Raw genomic sequence first — 21,089 nt, 5'->3', positions numbered from 1 at the left:
TTGATGCAAATGATGTTGTGATTTGAGGCTGTATAAATAAAACTGAACTGAATTTAATTAAATTGATTAGTACAATACTACCCTTTTACTGTGCACCCTTTCACTTACATAAGGCATAACCACGTTGTGGATATTAAACAGAAGTAAACAGAGATAACCTTAAATAGGGACAATTTGAAAAAAAAAAGTTCTGCTATCAAATCATGCCCATCTATATTTTTCTGTGACAGCTGGAAAGATAGTATATTGGGGTAGGTTTAAAAAGATTTTAGTTTGAATAAAACGATATTATTTCATAAAATCCTGAATCGATTTTTAAATATAAATGTATTTTGCCAGAAATGCCAGAATCTCAGGTTAAAGCTCACAAAACTGTGTCAACAACCACCAAACAGCTAAAACAGCAAATGATTAAAGAGCAGGTAAACGGATTCTGCACAAAGATGTAAACACAAAGCGTGGATCGTTCTCCTGACGGCACGTACACAGAAATGCCATCAGGTGCTGAAAGCAGACGTCTCATAGATTCTGAAGCTGCAGGTTTCATCACTCTGACCAAAATTCACTGAGCCAGCAGCAAACGAAGATCCAAACTACGCTTCACGTTTGAGAAACATTGTCATAAATTACCTCTGACTTTGGCTTTTACTTCCTGCACAGCTCTCTCTCAGTGTACTCAGCGACCAGTTTACCATCAAAATTTCTGTTTTCTGCATTATTTGCTTGCTTCTTACACACCGGTCTACCGTTTTGTACAGCACCGTCGCCCGCAGTTTCTTGGTTGTTGTGGGGGGTTTTTTCAAAAATGACCCTGGACAAGAAAAGCCTCATTTCTGCTGTTCAGTACTGAAAAAAACTTTACAAATGATGCTAAATTGCAAAATGCTTAGCTGTGTCTCTAATCAGACCTCTATAACTTTGCTCTGCTTCACTTCAGCAGCATCAGGTAATGTTCATATGTTGATATTGTTCATGGTTTTCTTCCCTTTTTCTATCTACTGAAGATTATCTGCTATAAAACGCCAGGCTAGGAAAGTCTTCTTCATGTTGTTCTGAGTTTTATCCTCACTTACTTTGACACAGAGGCCTCTGATGTGATGCTCACACCTCTGATGAAGTCTCACAAGTGTCAGCGTTGTTTTTACACATAGATATAAAAACATGGACATGTACTGATAAATGATCAGAATTATAATATTTCTGACTGACTGAGTCAAAATTGAACTGAATCTAATCAGTTACAGAAATCGAAATTGATACCCAACCCTGATAGTCTATATAGTACTCTAAATCTGATAATCAAATCCATTAGTGATTAGTTCACATTATCGGTTATACAAATGGTGTGCTATTACAAAAACAAAAGTCCATTTTTGCAGAACTCCATTCCTTTTTTTCCCCTTCTTTAGCTGTTTCATGCCGAAAGCAGGATGGTGGACAAGCAGACATTGAAGCTTGTCTTAAGTTTGCTAGCTCCATGCCATCTCTCACCCAACCCTGTCAGGTGCCCTGCCAGGAAGACTGTCAACTCAGCAGCTGGTCCAAGTTTTCTTCCTGTACAGCAGATTGTGTGGGTGTCAGAACCCGCAAAAGGATGCTAGTAGGTGAGTCGCCGACTTCCAGAAACTTTAGTGTTAGTTCAGCAGATGTAAAAACATATTGTTACTTTTCTGTGTGTGAAGGTCACCACATTGAACCCTTCACTAGTGGAAAATTCTTATAGATGATAACCGTTTATCTTTTGCTGTTTCTGCAGGGAGAAGTAGAAAGCATGACCAGTGTAAAAACAACCAGCTGTATCCCCTAAGTGAGACCCAGTACTGCCCATGTAATAAATACAATGCCCAGCCTGTAGGCAACTGGTCGGACTGTATCCTATCCGAGGGTGGTCGCATGGAGGGTCAGCTTGGCATGAAGATACAAGGTGACATCAAAGAGTGTGGCCAAGGGTACCGCTACCAAGCCATGGTGTGCTATGACCAAGACAACAGGATAGTGGAGACTTCTCGATGCAACAGCCACGGTGAGTTTTCTGTGACTGAATAACTAAATCTGATCCCAAGGCGTCACATTAACACCGTTCCCCGCAGAGCAGGGGTCTCAAACTTAAATGAGCTGTGGGCCACTGCTAACACTGTCATCTCTTTGGAGTGCCACTTTAGTGTTCAAGTAGTACAAAAAACTAACCAAACAAACAAGAAAACACCCACAAATATTTCTGAAAATGTAGATTTTTTTTAATTTCAAATATTATATAACAAGACAAAACTGCAAATGTGAACACAGTTTTTTTCCCTCCCTCTTAACAAACTGAAGCCTTTCATTGAACTACCAAATAAACACATTGGCCAGACACGTAACAGCACTTCTGCTATCATTTTATTGGTATTTAACAAAATAAAATGACAACTGAATGCTACTATCCACCTGTGCCTTAGAAATATGTGCAAAACATCACTGAATTGAAATGGATTTCACAGCTCTGGGGAAGAAGCTGTGTCTCAGTCTGGTATGTTCGTATAACGCTTTCCAGAAGGAAGCAGTATAAACAGTCCATTGCCAGTGTCAGTGGGGTCTGCAGCAATATGTCTGTCCCTTTCTTGGATCTGTCCAGCATACACTGAGTCCAGATGTGGAAGTGGACTTCCCACAATCCCTTGTGCTGTTTTCACCTCTGCTGCCGTCTCTACTTGACAGGGTTACAGCTAAATGTTAGCTGCAAGATATATATGTTTGCATCTGCTGATTATTCTAAAGACAATGTGATTAAGTGTTCAATCAGTGAAACTGTGTAAATTGTCTTGGTTGTCATATAGACAGCCTATGTTACTGATTTGCATGCTTATGTGACCTCTGTGTAGTGTCTTCTCTGGTCTGCATTCACAACAAAAAGGCAACAGGTTAGAATGCTTTCATTTATTGTCGTGGGCAGTCAGCGTAAAGACCTCGCAGGAATCCTCCATTATTCTGAGGATTACATTTACACTTGAAGTGTGATCATATAGTGGTAAAATTATATAAACGAAATAGAAGAACCTCAACACAATTAATCTGCATCTTAAATTTCCCAAATGAAAGGAACACAGAAATATATTTCAGACCTGTACATAAAACAATGAGTATTCTCTAAACAGTGTGGCACAGTCACATTCCTGCATTCACAACAAAAAGGCAACCAGTTAGGATGCTTTCATTTATTGTCGTGGGCAGTCAGCGTAAAGACCTAAATGGAAAAGCAACAACAGCGTTAGCTAACTATGCTCCCGTGTTTTTTTCTCTCTCTTCCCAATAAAGAAATCTCACATAAATGTGCATCAATTCAACATAAGGACTGGAGAAATTACCCACAACAAATGATGTTTAAACAACAAAAATAATCGGGTCAGATTGTATTACTGTTACAACCTGCGATATGATTTTTCTTCCCCACGACATTTGCGCATTCCTTACTTTGCAGGAATCCTCCATTATTCTGAGGATTACCCAGAATCCCTTGCCCTTTGTGAATGTTGCAGGGTGACCTTTACAACAGTAAGTGGTGCCAATGTCCCATTTAGCGGGATTTAACTTCAACTCTATTTGACTATGTTACACTTACCTCACACAGTACTCTGCAATGAGAGTACTAACCGGTACCAGAAAGAGAAAGAAAGACTATATGTCTCCCATATTGGCTCCTATTCTTTAAATCCAGAGTAAATTTTAAAATGCTTCTCTCCAAATAGAAGGTCTTGAATAATCAGGCCAAGACCTCAAAGTGGCATATCACCCTAATAGAGCACTTAGTTTGAAATGGAGAGACCATACCTTATTGGAAAAGATAGAGAAAAGTAACCATCACAACACAACTTCACTACAACCTCGAAAGTACCTTGTTCTGACTTTATTAGATAGTGAAGTGAAGCAGGCAGCCAAAGCCATACGGCAAATGGCCACCTGCTCATCCCGGTGAGCTAAGCCACCACTATGAAAATACTATGTTTAACCTAAGTTTTTGCACACACATTTAAACACGTGCATAGAGAAGCTGTCGATTTACCAATCAATCTACGTTTCTTCCTCACCCATGGTCACAAAAGAATAGGCTTTAAATACAAGTGACGGATTAGTTTCCTTGAAAAAAAAATCAAGTTAAGGCGATTCGGTCATCTGACCAGGATGACTCCTGGATCACTTCCAGTTGAGGTGTTTCAGACATGTCTTACCAGGAGGAGTCCCTGCTCATTAGTCCATCAGATGGATGGACCATTTTTCACAAACATATATCTTGAAAATGATTGGATATGTGAAACAAAAATTTTACAGCAATTTAATATGTCCAAACTTTGGACCATAAGATTTTTGTGCAAACCAGAGATGGTCGAGCAGAAGGCCCACAATAATTTGAGACTGAATGACCTGTATGTCAAATAATAAAAACAGACCATTAAAATCTATTTTGCCATACACCTTCCTAAAACTGTGTACAGCCAAGATGCTGTCAAATATCTTGCTCTACTTTTTTGTTATGTGACTGGTTACAGGGTATATCGAGGAAGCCTGCATCATTCCTTGTCCATCTGACTGCAAACTAAGTGAGTGGTCCAACTGGTCTCGCTGTAGCAAATCATGTGGCAGTGGGGTCAAAGTTCGCTCTAAATGGCTCCGAGAAAAACCATACAATGGTGGCAGACCTTGCCCTAAATTGGACCATGTCAACCAGGTGAGAGAGGGCTCACTTAAAGTGTTATATTCTAGCTTTATACCTATTTTTTTGGATAATAACTTAAACAATGCTTTTTTCTGTGGTTTCCTTGTCTTCTTTTACAAATGGATTCCACTTACAGGCTCAAGTAAGTAGGCTGCTGCTTTTTGTAATTATTTCATAAAGTTAGTTTTGGTATTTAGTTTTATTATAATGTATGATTTTCAAACTTAAGCAAAACTGAGTGGAAGGATTTAAATTTCCTCTTTGACATCATGCATCTGTGCCTGTAGGGTAACTGGTGTTTTTATGTGCATCAGGTCTATGAGGTGGTGCCTTGCCTCAGTGACTGTGGGCAGTATGTGTGGGTGGCAGAGCCTTGGAGTGTGTGGAAAGTCAGCAATGTGGACCTGAATGACAACTGTGGTGAAGGTGTTCAAACCCGAAACGTCAAGTAAGATGAACAGATTCATGTGTCAGTGTCTCTGAGCTTTAAACAGGTGATATTCTTCCTTTTGGAGGAAAAACAGAGCTGAGTGTTTGCTTGTGCTGAATTGTTAAAAAGTGATCAAAAATTAAAATAGTAGTGCATGATGTTATAACCAATATATACACTATATTGCCAAAAGTATTCACTGACCCGTCCAAATCATTGAATAGAATAGAAATATCCTTTGTTGTCCCTCTTTGGGGAAATTCAGGTGTTCCATCAGCAAAGTGACAGGCAGATGGAGCATGCAGATTCACACAAAAGTAACGAAAGTAAAAAAAAAGAAGAAAAGAAATAAGAGACTGTGAGGGCAAATTTACAACATCCAAAAAAAAAGATTACCATACAGTTAGTAAAAATAGCATACTCAAATTCAAAGAAATGTGAAAGTGAGTAAGATAATCCTTTTAAAAATATACAAAAAGTGCTATATATTTGTGCTTTAAAAAACCTGACAAACTGTTTACAGAAAATGGGAAATGTGTACAAATAACAGCAGGGATGTGAACAACCCTTGTTGGGAACAATCACTGCTCCCAACAACGTTGTTAAGTGATGACGTGACGAATCCTACTTCCGGGCCTAAAGTAGTCTGCGTTTAATATGGCTTTTGTGTTGTTAACATGTTTAATGTTATGTATTTTCTTCTATTTAATCTCAAAAAGCTCCTAAAACAGTCAGTGATCACTGTTGACCTCCCTCGGCTTTTATTACCGCTAATCATTTATTTAAGCTCAGTTTTTAAAACCTTAGGATGTAACTACAGCCCAGCCCATGCAGCAGTATATGAATGACTAACCTCGTATTGTGGATGGATTATCTCAGTTGTTCTCCTGGCTGAAGTTTGGTCCTTTTACAGCATCCTGCCATGCGATTACATTTGTTCCTGACCACCGGGAACACTCACATTAACTTTTATCCAGTGGGAAAAAAAGTTAGCTTGTTTATATTATGCTAACATAGCTGTGTCGCTAGCGGTCACGTAGCACATCATTATATACCAGCTAGCCAAACTTCAGTAACCCTACAAACGTCACTGCTGTTTAGTTTTCTGTCTTCGTTTATGTTGGAAGTGATAACAGAGCTGTACATTTGAATTTGTTTCCAAAACCCCGCAGTCAGGACATGCTATATTGTATTTAGATAGAAGCTAGCGAGCTAACTTCCTGCTAACTTCTAACTCCGTTAAATGTCATAAACTCCGTTTTCATGGATGCCTGGATGTTAAACTCAATTGTTACACCTGGTAGAGCAGAACGCTGATCATTTTGAAAGACTTTAGACAGTTTTTCAACTCTCAGTAATGCCATAGTGATCGTTTGATATATGGACCTGCAGCGGAGTTTAGGCCCAGACACGGCTAGTGACGTCAGACTTAATGACCGGATTATGTTTGTTGGGAGCAGTGATGCTCATAAAGCTGTAAACATGGTAACATGAGACGGTGTTGTAACATTGTAAACATTGTACATGAAAGTTGTATTCGATCAGATTGTCTGATTATCTTAGCAGCAATGTGATGGCTGAGGGATAAAAGCTTTTCCTAAGTCTGTCTTTATGGATCTTAATCATCTGGCTAAAAGTAGACTTTGAAACAGGTCATGATCAGGGAGTGATGGGTGTTGAGGGATTTTCTTAATGTTCCTGAGTGTGGGAGTTGTGCAGTTCTTTAAATGAGGGGAGTGGACAGCTCACTATCCGCTGGGCGACCCGTATAACCCTGCAGTGGTTTCTCTTCTGTGCTACTGTGCAGCTGGAGAAGGATACCAGGATACTTTCTACTGTGCAGTGATAGTAGGACACAAACAGTTTCTCAGGGATGTTATTCTTTCTGAGAACCCTCAGAAAGTAGAGTCTCTTGTGGGCTTTCTTCACTACCTCAGTGGTGTGCGTTCCCTTGATCGGGTCTGGCCTGATCATTTCACACATAATGTGCTGATGGAATTTAGAAAGCACAGATTTTAAATCCACATGATTAAAATCCCCAGTGGGGACTGGCCTTCATGTCCATTATCAGTGTCTGACCTCACAAATGTGCTTCTTGAAGAGTAGTCAAAAATCCCCATCATATGGAAAGTCTTCCCAGAAGAGTTGAAGCTGTTATAGCTTAGAGGATGGGTCGACATCATGTTAAACCATTTTCATTAAAAAATATATTTTTGGCAATATAGAGTACATCTGGTTTAATATCCAGATATTTAGCTTTACAAAGACTTTACAAAGACCACATGTATTCATGTTTATTAACAGCTTTCTTTCAAGAAGACTGTAAAAATAGGCTCAAATATTCGAGTGTTGTTGAAGGAATGCTGTGAAACTAACTTTTGCTTCAACTTTTTGTGACCAGGTGCATGCTGAACACTATAGACGGGCCCTCTGAACAGGTGGAGGACTATTTGTGTGACCCAGAGGAAATGCCTTTAGGGGCCCGCAAGAGCCACCTGCCCTGCCCGGAAGACTGTGTGTTGTCAGACTGGGGAGCTTGGAGCCCATGTCCACTGGTAAGGATGGAATGAAGTTGCCAGTCTTTTTTTTTCTTTCTAAATCTTACATTGTTTCTGACATGTTGCCTTTATTATATAGTGGATAGTTGAAACCAGAGTTAAAGTAGTGGTTCTGAATTCAGAGATCTAGTGAAGGTAATAGTAATAGAGGAACCCCGCCTGTGTCAACTAAACCCGCTCTTCGTGCTAAAAAGGCACTCTGTGAATAAGTACATATGTTTGTTGATGGGTAAATGTGTCTTGTGGTGTAAAGGCAGTTTAAGAAAGATAAGTATGCTGCATAAAGGGAATTCTAATTTCCCATATGTGTAAATAGATTGGACCCAGCAACTTCAGAGTTTTAAGACTTCTCAGCCAATCAGATTGTCTCGTATTTCTTTATGGCTATTGTGTAATGAAGTTAAAAACCATTACACTGGATACAGTAGTGATATAGTTTAAAGCCTTCCCCTGCTTTGTAGCATCATTTTCAGATTCTCAGTGAGTTATTTTAACTACCAGATGAAAGTCAACGATTATTGACCCAAATTGTTTATAATCTAACAAGTTACTAGAATTAACTGATGAGACTGGTAATACAAATGTTCCCAAACTTTGCACAAAAATGAAAAAGAAATTTAAATGAAAAATAACTGGATTAACTCTCTTATTTCTAAGTCATCATAGGTGGTAATCTTAACCCTATATTTTGAACAAGGACAAAATTTCACTCATTATTACAGTCCATAATGGGATATATAGTATGTAGCTCCAATTAATTTACCAATAGGAGAGAAGATGAAAATCTGGCAGCCAATGGTGGGAAAAAGTAAAAGCGCAGCACCAACATGAGGAGCTAAACAAGGTGGAAATTAAGATGCTTCTAAACCAGCCGAGACATATGTTCTCACCAGCATGTCCTGGGTTAGAATAGGGTTTGCTTCCAGCTGGACGTGTCCAGCACATCTCACCTAGATGATGCTCAAAAGGTCAGATGCACGAAGGACCTGAATTGGCTCCTTTTGATAAGGAGCATGACCAAGCTCTAACCCTACTTCTATAGGAGAGCCAAGACACCCTTCAGAGGAAGCTAATGTCAACTGTTTGTATTTGTGATCTCATTTTTTAGTCACTACCCAGAGCTTGTGGTCATAGGTGAGGGTAGGAAAATATATTGCCCAGTAAATCAAAAACTTCTCTTTCATACTCAATGCTCATGCTACAGCAGCAGCATTACTGCATATGTTGCACAAATCCATCTGTCAGTCTCCTTCATCATTTTCCCTCTTTAGTGAATAAGACTCTGAGACAAACTGATGTATTTGGGGCAATGATTCAGCCCCACCCCAGGGTAGACACTTTAACTTTTCCCAGATGAAAACAGGATTCAGACTTGGAGTTGCTAATTCTTATCTCAGCCAATTTATACAAATAACTGCATGATGACGCCAACAGAAGCAGCTCACATCTCCACCCAAAAGTCCAAGAAATGCATGATATGATTACAGAATCAATCATTAGCCTGCAACCAAGTGTGTCCTAGTGCCAAATGCACTTATGAAAACTCTCATGCTTATTATAGACAACCTGTGAACAACAAAGAAGTCCAGTTACAGCGGGCCGCTCAGGTTTAGGTCAGGTAGGATGTGTCTGTGAAGGTTCTGAGTCATCCAGGTCGTCGTAGTCTAAGGAGCTTGGAAAGAAAAGCGTCCGGACTTCTTTAAGTTACTTGAAGACGTTTCACCTCTCATCCGAGAAGCTTCTTCAGTTCTAAGGTCAAATGGTGGAGAGTCCCAGATTTAAACCCAGTGGGAGTTTCCCCCCAAAGAGGGACAAAAGACCCCCTGATGATCCTCTAATCACATGAGCCAAGGTGGGAAAACGGGTGTGGGTCACAATCAGCCCCGGTTTTGGGTGAGCTCATTGTGAAACCTGGCCGCACCTTATCATGTGATTTCGAAATCACATGGTAGGGTGGGGCATGGTTTCACAATGAGCTCATCCTTTAAGTTCAAGCAACTTAAAGAAGTCCAGATGCTTTTCTTTCCGAGCTCCTTAGACGTCAGGTAGGATGTTGCTCCCGATCACACTCCACCAGCCTTCACTGTCATTGCTCACATGAATGCTGAGGTCCCCAAGGACAATAAATCTGGGGGACCTTCCAGCTATCAGCCAGGCACTCCCAGAAGGCTGTGTACTCTGAGCTGATGCTTGGGGCACAGGGAAAAACAACAGTGAGGACCTGTTCTCTTACCCCAAGGTGCATGGAAACATCCAGCTGAGAAAACTACCAGCAAAGAGAAGTATACCTACCCTAGTTCACTACTTCTTACTGAATGCAACTCCAAAGTGGAATAAAGATTAGCCCGTCTCCAGGATACTGCATCCAGAATTGAGCTGTGTGTTGAGCTGAGCCGAAATATATCTAGCTGGTATTGCTCAGTGTCACATATTTGTTTGTATGTTAATTAATTCAATTCACTTTTATTTATATACTGCTAACAACAATCGTGTCAACACACTTTATATAGTGAGACCCTTCATTATTTAAGAGAGAACCGCAATGACCAATCGCCAAGTGCTTACTCTATGTGCAAGCACTTGGCGATTGGTGGGAAGTAAGCGCTCCTTTTCAACAGGAGCTCTCTGTCAGGACCAGACTCATGGAGGGGCAGTAATCTGCAGTGACCAACTGAGGGTCAAGGGAAAAGAAGGGACAAAAGGTGAGGACAGATAGACCGCTAATAACAAACAGGACAAGACAGTTAACAATGTGCAAAAGTGCCATATAAACAAGTCAGGACTGAAAAGAAGAAAGAATGAAAGTCCAACACCAATCTAGACTTAGAGCAACATAACAAAGGGATTTTTGTTATGTTGCTCTTATTTACAAACAATCTAAACCTTTTAAAAAAACAACAACAACAGAAAAAAATGAGTCCACAGAAGAGGGACTGGATAGTTAAACCTTGTAGTTCCCATTCTACTTTTGGAAACTCAAGAAACCATAGGTACCATAGGTATGGTAGGAGAATGTGACTGTGGACAGTTGTCTGTCTCTATGCGTACCGCACCTCTTGTGTTAATGTAGCTGGGATAGGATTCACATTTGGAAAAATGTGAATAGATTTTCCTGTGTGCCAGTTAAAATGATCATTTTCTCAGTTCTCTGTTGCCAAAACTTGGATTAACTGTGAAATAAAAACAATATTCTGATTGCCGAGGGTTAGAATTAGAGTTGGGATTATCACTGATAATGACTTTGACTTCTGAAGGTGAATATATGAATTAGGCCTGAACATTCAGGACTTCGTGTGTGAAAAAAACAAGCTTAGCTTCTGTTCTGGTTTTGGACTTTTTCTTGATCGCTTTGGCACAATTGTGACAGCAGAAAAGTAATTCTTACTACTGTTAATACAGTTCTCAAATCAGGAACACATTTCACCAATACAAACTGCTAGTGTTTCAATGCAAGATATGATGCACTTCTCACTTGAATCTCACATCTCATCAAAAGAGTTCAAATTTCAGTCAAATTACTTCTGTCTGTCTATCTCCAACATAGAAAAATCAAAAGCCTTTATGTTCCACACTTTTAATGTGTGCTTATGTAAAACAGTCAGAACCTTTCCCTCTGCTTTTCAGCCATGTAGTGAGAACAGCACCCGGGAGAGGAGTGCTTACCCGCTCCGACAGCCAGGAGAAAAGAAGGAGTGTCCACCGACTGAAGAGACAGAGCCATGCAAACTCAACAGGAACTGCTTTCACTACACCTACAACATCACTGGTCAGCATTAACCTGTTCAGATTTGTTTCCAAAGAAGTTGGGATATTATGTATGTTAATAAAAACACTGAATGCAAATCAATTAAATTCTGTACTTAGAGCAGGGGTCTCAAACTCCAGGCCTCGAGGGCTGGTGTCCTGCAGGTTTTAGATGTGTCCTTGATCAAACACAGCTGATTTAAATGGCCAAATGACTTCCTCAACATGTCTTGAAGTTCTCCAGAGGACTGGTAATGAACTAATCACTTGATCCAGGGTGATATCTAAACCTGTAGGACACCAGCCCTCGAGGCCTGGAGTTCAAGACCCCTGATTTAAAGACACAGCGTAGTGCAGTGTTTAGCCCTGCAAATTCAAAGCAAGCACATCCTGGGTTTAAGCTGTTCAGTGCCCTTCTGTTTAAAGTTACCGTTTCACTGTGTGCCTGCGTGAGCTTTTTCCATGTACTGTATGTTTAAATCCTCATAGGTGTCAATGTGAGCATGAATGATTGTCTTTTTGTGTTGGCTTTGCAAAAGACTTGCGATCCTTCACTGAGTGTACATCCAGCATGCACGGATTAATTAAAGGAAGGAAAACAGAATGTCGGTTGTTTAAACTGAAACTTTGGCCCGGTCATTAAAAAGTATTTTATGGGTCAGAAATAAACAACTTGGGGTTAGTGCCCTTCCCAGGCATACAGACTGAAGCAGCCAGAGATTGAACCACCAACCTTCAGACTGTAGATGACCTACTCTCCTACCTCCTGAGCTACAGCCACCCCTGTTATGCTGACCTTTTACTGTGTCTCTTCAGAATGGAGTACCTGTCAGCTCAGTGACAAAGCAGTGTGTGGAAATGGATTCAAAACCCGCATGCTGGACTGTGTGCGTAGTGATGGTAAATCTGTAGACCTCGTCTTCTGCAAAGAGGTGAGATGTTTGGTACTGCTTGCCTTTTAAACCTTTGTAAATGGTTCTGTTTGAGTTCATGGATTACTAATGATATTTCTTTGCAGCTTGGTCTGGAGAGAAAGTGGCAAATGAATGCATCCTGTGTTGTGGAGTGTCCTGTTAATTGCCAGCTGTCTGACTGGTCACCATGGTCTGGCTGTAGTCACACATGTGGACTGGCAGGTAAACAAATCCAGGGAAGAATTGGAATTAACCAGTTACATTTTTCGCAGTAGTGTTTTGCTACTATGTGCTAATGTTTGAGTCCAACAGTCTCTAATCATATATGTTTCCTTTTAAGTTTTCTGTACTTTATCTGCACTGCACTGTGTTATTTTACAGATAGAAACTGTTCACAGCTCAGCTGCTCTAACAGGAATGATGAACACTGGAATAAAAGTGAATGTGGGAATTACAAACCTTTACTTCATGTAGATTGTCCAAATGCTTTACAAATGTTCTCTTAGCTTGGACTTGCTGGTTATAGTGCAGGAGGTTTCCCCACCTGGTGACTCCATTGTCCTACTTCATCACATGACAGTGAGACCTGGAGTGGTTTGGGAGGAACAGCCTGCCTCGAGTGGTTCAGATTACTGGATTTTTGTGCAGTTTGTGACAGAGGAATGTTCATGTGCACATGGCACTAGTACGCCCTGGGTAAATGATTGATTCTGGAAATAGTTTTTTTGAGAGTTTTTGAGAAGCTAAGCATTTAACAGATCAGCATCTAGTAGTTAGTTAGATCAAAAGGCAGGGTAGGATGGTATATCAGTATAGTACCAATTGCCTTCCTAGTGAAGTTAAATAAATCTGTAAATTCCTCAAAAAAGCTGCCTTTGAGTTTGGTCCTGCCCGAGAGTGCTACACTTTGGGTCCTGTCCTTCCTTGCCTCATACAGCGTTACATGACATTACATAGCAAAGGAAGAGGTCTTTATGTTTCGAGTAATTAATGTTATCCTATTCTTTTTTACCCAACCATTAATATTTGAACTTATTCATTTATCTGCTTTTTGGCAGGCAAACTGTGGAGAAGACGGACAGTGATCCAAGCTCCGCAGGGTGATGGGAGGCCATGTCCATCCCAAATGGAACAGTGGAAGCCCTGCCTGGTGAAGCCCTGCTACAGGTGGAGATACAGCGCCTGGTCTGAGTGCAAATCTGAGGTCAATTAGCCTTCCTCTTCTTCTTCAACATATTTACCAGAATAGTGAAACACTGTATTTAATTTTCACTAGTCACTAATTTTACTAGCGTAAAAAATATTATATAAAACCATTAAAGTCATATTAAACCATCCTGACATACTCACCTAGATGAGGAGGGATAGTCCAAAATGAAGGTGTCTCACAAGATGCTGTCATCAGACTTTCCAGAAGACTGACTTTGACCAACATTGTTGTGACGTTTGCCATTTCACTATTTAGTAAACCCTAAAAGACACGCTGTGACTCTCTTCCACAGCATGTCTTTATCCTGTCTTCCTTCTCTCACCCCAACCAATCACAGCAGATGGCCCCGCCCCTCCCTGAGCCTAGTTCTGTCGGAGGTCTCTTCCTGTTAAAAGGGAGTTTTTCCTTCCCACTGTCGCCACGGTCTACCTTACAATATGAAGCGCCTTGAGGCGACTGTTGTTGTGATTTGGTGCTGTATAAATAAAAGTGAATTGAATTGAAAATTTATACTTAGTATTCATAAGAACTTTATAAATGAAAAATGGGACAATTAACATGACAAATGTCTTGACCAGTGTTGGTCAAGTTACTTAAAAAAAGTAATCAGTAACTAATTACTGATTACTTCCCCAAAAAGTAATCCCGTTACTTTACTGATTACTTATTTTCAAAAGTAATTAATTACTTAGTTACTTAGTTACTTTTTAAAAACACGATTTACAACCTGAATAGGTGATAAAGCGATAGATCTTTCAGCCCAATTCTACTTTTTCTGCATAATCCATCATACAAAATGTAATCAAATGGAAAAGTCTCTTTTTTTTTAACTTGTTTTATTAGTTTTAATCTTTTAACTTTATGCATCAAGCAAAAATTTAATTATCTGCAACATTCTCTGACTGGAAGAAATTAGTTTAACATTTAAACCTATTTTCTGCACATTCCAGCACATAAAATAAAATATTTTTTGTGTTTACACTCAGTCTTTCAAATAGATGCAAGTAAAACACAGCAGAAAATAAATAAAGGCAAAGACTCAGCGGTCCTGTTGCTCTATTTTCACCTGTAAAGCAGCAGTGGTGTAGGCGGAGGTTTACCCTGGTGCAGGTGGTCAGTTGAAGAATCCGCGAGTTTCTCTGTGAATTTCCCATTACGTCGTAGCTACTCGGTGCTTGCTCGGAAGTTTAGGGGTTTTGTTCGCTGTAAAAAGAAGTTTTCTTTCCACGCACAGCGGACACTAATGTTTTTGTCACTTTTTATGGAATCAAACTCAAAGTAAGGTCAGTACTTCCACGCTTTAAACGCTGCACGCTCATACTCTCTCCTGCACTCGATATATGATGCACTGTTGATCTGCACACAGCTGTTGTCACGAACGGCGCACTTGCTTATGTCACTGTCGTGAGACATTCTCGCAAAAAAATCACGGTTTTAGTAACGCAGTAACGCAGCGTTCCTACGGGAAAGTAACGGTAATCTAATTACCTTTTTTGCAATAGTAATCCCTTACTTTACTCGTTACTTGAAAAAAGTAACGAGTAACGCGTTACTGCCCATCTCTGGTCTTGACTAATTATTATTATTATTATTATTATTATTATTATTATTATATGCCTCTCCTTTTAAATTGCCATGTTAACCTGAAGGATATCATTATTATTATTATTGTTATTATTGTTATAATAGTTTAATATTTAACTCATTTCAAACAGCAGGTGACCAGTAGTACCAGTACCAGTAGTTTGTTACTATATTTAGAATTAATTTTTAAACTTACCAAGGACTAACACAAATGGTTTAAAATCATTTTAAGGCCTAGTAGCTGAATGTGATTAAAGCTACCAGCAAGCTGACTGTACTACAGAAGTTAAATGTAGATTGAATTGTATCCATATTTAGTAATTCTGTTTGCTTTTCCATTAGGGAGCGAGGTGTGGAGAAGGTCTGAGATTCAGGAATGTGTCGTGCTTTGTGTCAGACGGTTCAGGTCGACAGGATGGTAGTGCGGTGGACGATGAACTGTGTGGAGATCTGGAGCCCTCAGTAGAAGGAAACACACAAATAGTTCTGCAGGAACCCTGTACTGTACCCTGTCCAGGTAGGTTGTTGTTGAATCCACCAGCCTCTTTGTTAATAAAGAGCAGTCACTTGCTGAGGTAACAGTAACTTGTCTGTTACTATTGGACCCAAACCCAAGACTATTCACACAAGTATTACAGTTAATGTGCTTCACTATTAAATACACTGACTAAATTGTTGATATTGAAAGAAATTCTGCTGTGCTGGTTTTAAATATTTCATCATCTGATGGATTCTGACTTTTGTATGTAAATAAGGAGCCTTGCTTACACACAATAGTTAATCACAGAATTCCACAGGGTTCTGTGCTAGGACGTTTTCACATTATACATCACCCCCAGATAATGTCATATCCAGTTAAATTCCTCTGCATAGTTTGGATAGTTTTGACCTTCAGTTCTATCTTGACGTTGTCCTTCAGGATATGACTTTAAATTAGCATATATATAAATACTATAACAGGAAACATTGTCTCAGAATGATGGTAAAAAATGTCCATTTGTTACTTCTTGGGAGGATGACTTCAATTATTTATCAGAATGTTCTAAACGCCTTTATTTGAGCTCTCTTTTCCTGTCAGTTCTAGTGCTGTTACTTAATGCTAATCATTGAATCTTTCTCTGCCATGAGCCGCAGAGTTTAGTGCAAAGTAAGAGATGATATTCAGCTGCAGGTGATTTACCAACATAGATCCCTTGAAGGACTAAAATGAACCAGAAATGCCTGATTGACAAGTTTATTTTTACAGTGGGTAAATGTCTCACTTTTCTAGCATCTGCTCTATAATCTCTGCAATGTGTCATGGTCTGTGCGCGGGCAGGCAGAAAAGAACCCAATCGCAGACTCCAAAACCCAAAGACAAAAGCTGAACTTAAACAGCTTTATTGCTGTGCACAAACTGAACTGAACTGGGAATACAAAAACTAAACTAGTAGGCAGGCAGACGGAACACACAGCGAGGGAGGATGGTGAGCAGACGTTAACGATGCGACACTGACACAGAGAAACACAGGCCTTAAATACACACTGGGATAACAAGGGCATGAGACACAGAAGGAGAGCACAGCTGGGACTAATCAAAGCTGACTAGACAAGGGGAAGCAAAACCAGACACACTACACACAGGACAGAGACTATCAAAGTAAAACAGGAAAAACAACACCAGGTATGCACAGACACGAGCTTGACACAAGACCTCAGACATAGCAACAGGGAGGGAACACACGGGCAGACAGAGGAAGCACAGAACCAAAACATGAAGAACTCAAAGTCTAAACCCAAATACATAATCAGAATAAACCAGAACATAGTATGATAATAATGATAAACACAAAACGCTGGGTCAAATGACCCAGGACCCTGACACAATTCCTCCTCGACACACGATGACTTCCACTATATCAAGCAGGAAAAATGAGACCAGCTGTTTTGATTTCTTTAGTAAATCAGTTTGCAAACTTGATTTAAAGATTCTCCTGGAAGGAACCCCCAGAAATAGGTATAAATATTTAATAACCACTGTATAGTGCCTTTCTAAACATTATGGATGGCTACCATAATGCTCATTTTAAAGAATGTATAATGTGTAAGATTTGTGTGCCATTTCATTCACGTTTTATTTTCCTTTAACTAGCTTAATATTACATTTTAACAGCACATGATATAATCTCCCAAAGCCATGAATAGGCTGTGGATATGCACTTATCACTTAAAATTTAACACTTAAAACTTTAATTATGGATTCTTAATTATGGACACTGTGTTTATCACTAACTTAGTTTTTACATCATACAGTGATGTTGCATTTTGGTTTGCTGATTAACTGATTTCTGTTCTGTAGGAGAGTGCTACTTGACAGACTGGACTGTTTGGAGTTCATGCCAGCTAAGCTGCATAAATGGAGCTGACCTGGGCTTCGGTTCAGTCCAAGTTCGATCCAGAGCCGTGGTGGCCCAGGATCCAGAGAACCTGCTGCAGTGTCCAGAACAAGAGCTTGAAGCACGACCGTGTACAGGTCACAATAGTCCCGGTCAAAGGATGTTTTTTAATGTGAACTGCAATTAATTCAGACATTTAAGCACTGATATAGTTTTGCCCCTTTTCCTGTTTTTTTTCTTACACTAAGAAATGTAAGTGTAAGCTACACAAAAAATAAAAGTGGTGAAAAGGACCGACAATATTCATATAATTTATATAATTAAATTTTACATTAAAAAAACTTTTTTTTAAAACAAAAACATCTGATTATATCCTTTCTGTAGACGGTGAATGTTTTGATTACAAGTGGAAATCTGGACCGTGGAGAGGCTCGTCTCGGCACGTCTGGTGTGAGCGTTCAGATGGTCTCAATGTCACAGGTAATAAGAACGTGTTTACTGAGTGAACAAATGAACTAAATGAGCTACAGTCTGCCTGTCAGTTCTTTTTTCTTTTCCCAATTCAGTGCCTGTTCTTTAAAACCCTCGATTTACTGAATGCTCAAATTGCCATTGTAGACCAGTTTACAGCCTGATCTCAGACAGAGCAGATGTAAATGTGAGTGTGTGCATGAGTTGCCGCAATAAATCTTTGACATGGGGATTTGCTCTGTGATTAGCAGGGTGACAATGTGCATAAGCTTTCCTAAAACAGTCTTCCCCACAAGCATTACTGGAAAGAGAATTTGAGATCCAGATAACAGATGTGTTTCAATCCCCAGCAGTGCCACGGTGATGATTGAAGCCTGCTGTCCATCACCATCAGCACTTTGCATCCACTTCTTTTCCAAATAGCCAATTCATTCATATTTTTGTATACATGAAGAAATATCAGTAGAGCTGATGCTCCAGATGCTGTGCTGGCCCTTGCATCTGTGATTGGCACAATGCACATTGTTATTCCCTTTTCATAGATTTTTGCTTGTAAGCAGTGGCATTCCTTTCATGAATATTAATATTGATTTCTCCTCCAGAGCCCACAACCTAATAAATATTCAGTAGCCTTGCTGGATCCCCATGCTTTTGCAGACTTGCATTTTTTCTGTCAGTGTCAGTTGCACACTGTCTACATCATTCCCATTACTTTATTCTAAGCATCATTAGACCATTGCTGACAGCTGTGTCCGCAAGCCTCCCCAGGCACTGCCTTTGAACCCACTGGACTACACCCCTCCCCTGCAGCTGAGCCGCAAAGCCACATTCCATTGGCACACAGCCCCATTACCCAACTCATGGCCTACTCACGGGCATTTTAACATAACATTCAGGGGTGGCTGTAGCTCAGGTGGTAGAGCAGGCTACCTATTAAATGGGAACCAGATGAGGATTGGTGGTTCAATCCTCATCTGCTCTAGTCTGTATGCCAAATATCCTTAGGCAAGATACTCACCCCAAGACGCTCTCGGTGCATCCATCAGAATATGACTGTGTGTGAATGTAAGATAGAAGCCCTTACATACAAAGACCACTGAGAAAAGTGCTTGTGTGAATGGGTGAATAAGGCAAGTTGTGCAAAATGTTTTGAGTGCTCAGTGTAGAAAAGTACTATGTAAGAATCAGTCCATTCAATGGCTGCTGTTTTGTCTATCTGGGGTGCACCTGCCTGCCTCCCAGTTGGTACCCCATATACTGTACCTCCTTTCATCTGACCACACACTTCCCGCTGCATATGCTCTGCCCAGGTGTCACTGTGGATGATAACATATACAGATAGGTGGCAGCCTGTGTAGTGTGCAGACACAGCACCTGCTGGAAAGTGGCCGAAGCGCCAGCAAGCTGAAAGGAAGGATGACCAGTTGGTACAACCCATACGGAGTGGAAAAGGCCGTTTTCTCCTTGTACTCTGGAGAAAAGGGAATCTGCCAGTAACCTTTGGTCAAATCCATCAAAAATCCATAGACCCATCTTTCTTCAGCCAATTCCCTCTGAACTCTTTACGTTTTGTGTTCAGGTAACCAGTAGAGCTGTGAAACCAGCACCACCCCAGGGTTAGTCTCAAAGTGGTGTTCAATGAGAGCGGTGCAACTGGGCAGGGGAGACAACAGACACACAACATCTGCTCTCTGGGCCAATGTTAGAAGGTGGTCACAAGGAGAGAGGTGGGAATGGTTGAAGTTGGCACCTCCGACCCCAACTCATCTCTATCCTTTACCAATCTAACAGGAGAAATGGATTCTCCCTCTCTCCATGCTTTAAGGAGGTGGTTAATTTGTGTGACCCCTGTACGACCACAACACTTCATAGTCAACACGCCCCACTTGCCACTGAGGTCCAGGACATACTGAATTACTGAATATGGAGGGTGCTGGGAGGCCACCTCGCTGCAGCTTCCCAGAGCCTCTGAGTTTAGTCAAAGGGGCGATCACACGCTTTCATCTGGCTTTCCAAGGAACTGGCAGCGGTGATCTTTAGAGGACAGGCCCAGATGATCCAAAATCACAGACGTGCTTAAACTTGCCTTGCGATGCTGGGAGCAGCTACAGAGCCCACTCTTCCACTGGCACACCTTGGCTGCAGCTCCGAAGATATCCACAAAGGATCATGCGACAGGTGTGACAAATCACTTCGGGAATTTGGTCAACACTGTGACAGGATTTGTGCTGCTGGGAAACCCGACACAACCTGAGAGGTTCTTGGTTTATTGCAAATAACTTTGCAAGGAAGGTGGAAGGCTATGAAAACAACGCAAGAGACTATACAAAGTAAACCCTAAGTAGATTACAAAGACAAATAAACAGAAACTCAAATGAAGAACTAAGGCTCAAGATATTAAAAAAAGATATATAACTCAGTATAAACAATAAGCAAAAAAAGAACCAAACAGAACATCAAACCTCTGGTTTGACCTTTTGAACTTTACTCCACAGGTGGATGCCTTACAACAGCCAAACCAAAGGCAGACCGATCGTGTAACCCACCATGCACCAAGCCACAGTCCCTGTGCACAGAGGTGAGTATATGATGAAGTCAGTTCATTCATTTTTCTTACATCTGTGGTCAGATCCAATCTTCAGCTTCCACTGTGCCACTGAGTAACTGTCCAGGTGGATTTGAGACCTATCTAATAGAGCAATTTTAGCTCCATTGCCAGGCTCTACATTCGTGTGAACAGCTCATTAAACCCTTCATGCTAGAAAATAAAACTTCCACCTGCTTTTTGAATATAAGATTCAAATCATACATCATTTGAAAAATGAAATGCTTATGCTTACAAATATTAAATTCAGTGTAGATGACAATCATTACAGCATGAGCAGTTTCTCATTCTGATATAGTTGGAGACAAGCAGAAAACTAGCCTGCTGTTTGCTTCATAGTTGTATTATATTAGAACACATCATTATTGCTTCTTACTTCTACAAGTAAGCCTGCAATCCAAGAGCAAAGCTCTCTATTGGGATGATATGAGGTCTTTAAGATAAGATGTTTATGATTATTAAGGACCTTGAATATGAAGAATTAAATTTGATTCTGGGTTTAACAGGG

General features: G+C 40.3%; 1 protein-coding gene across 2 annotated transcripts in view; it reads left to right on the top strand.

The window, feature by feature from the left end:
- The window catches only part of thsd7aa (thrombospondin, type I, domain containing 7Aa), a 169,833-nt gene that overhangs the window by 125,811 nt on the left and 22,933 nt on the right, over nucleotides 1-21,089 (top strand). For both annotated transcript variants that reach the window (XM_026157251.1, XM_026157250.1), the window contains exons 12-25: nucleotides 1,410-1,604; nucleotides 1,757-2,023; nucleotides 4,524-4,702; nucleotides 4,827-4,832; nucleotides 5,005-5,138; nucleotides 7,522-7,675; nucleotides 11,303-11,444; nucleotides 12,239-12,354; nucleotides 12,441-12,558; nucleotides 13,395-13,540; nucleotides 15,473-15,647; nucleotides 17,469-17,642; nucleotides 17,890-17,985; nucleotides 20,472-20,554. In XM_026157251.1, coding sequence (XP_026013036.1) covers nucleotides 1,410-1,604; nucleotides 1,757-2,023; nucleotides 4,524-4,702; nucleotides 4,827-4,832; nucleotides 5,005-5,138; nucleotides 7,522-7,675; nucleotides 11,303-11,444; nucleotides 12,239-12,354; nucleotides 12,441-12,558; nucleotides 13,395-13,540; nucleotides 15,473-15,647; nucleotides 17,469-17,642; nucleotides 17,890-17,985; nucleotides 20,472-20,554 — 1,985 coding nt within the window. The remainder of the gene's footprint in view (nucleotides 1-1,409; nucleotides 1,605-1,756; nucleotides 2,024-4,523; nucleotides 4,703-4,826; nucleotides 4,833-5,004; nucleotides 5,139-7,521; nucleotides 7,676-11,302; nucleotides 11,445-12,238; nucleotides 12,355-12,440; nucleotides 12,559-13,394; nucleotides 13,541-15,472; nucleotides 15,648-17,468; nucleotides 17,643-17,889; nucleotides 17,986-20,471; nucleotides 20,555-21,089) is intronic.

The sequence above is a fragment of the Astatotilapia calliptera genome, chromosome 22, assembly GCF_900246225.1.
Source record: "Astatotilapia calliptera chromosome 22, fAstCal1.2, whole genome shotgun sequence".
In the NCBI taxonomy this organism is placed as follows: Eukaryota; Metazoa; Chordata; class Actinopteri; order Cichliformes; family Cichlidae; genus Astatotilapia; species Astatotilapia calliptera.
Note: the sequence above shows the minus strand (reverse complement) of the source record. Positions and strands in the feature narration are given on the sequence as shown.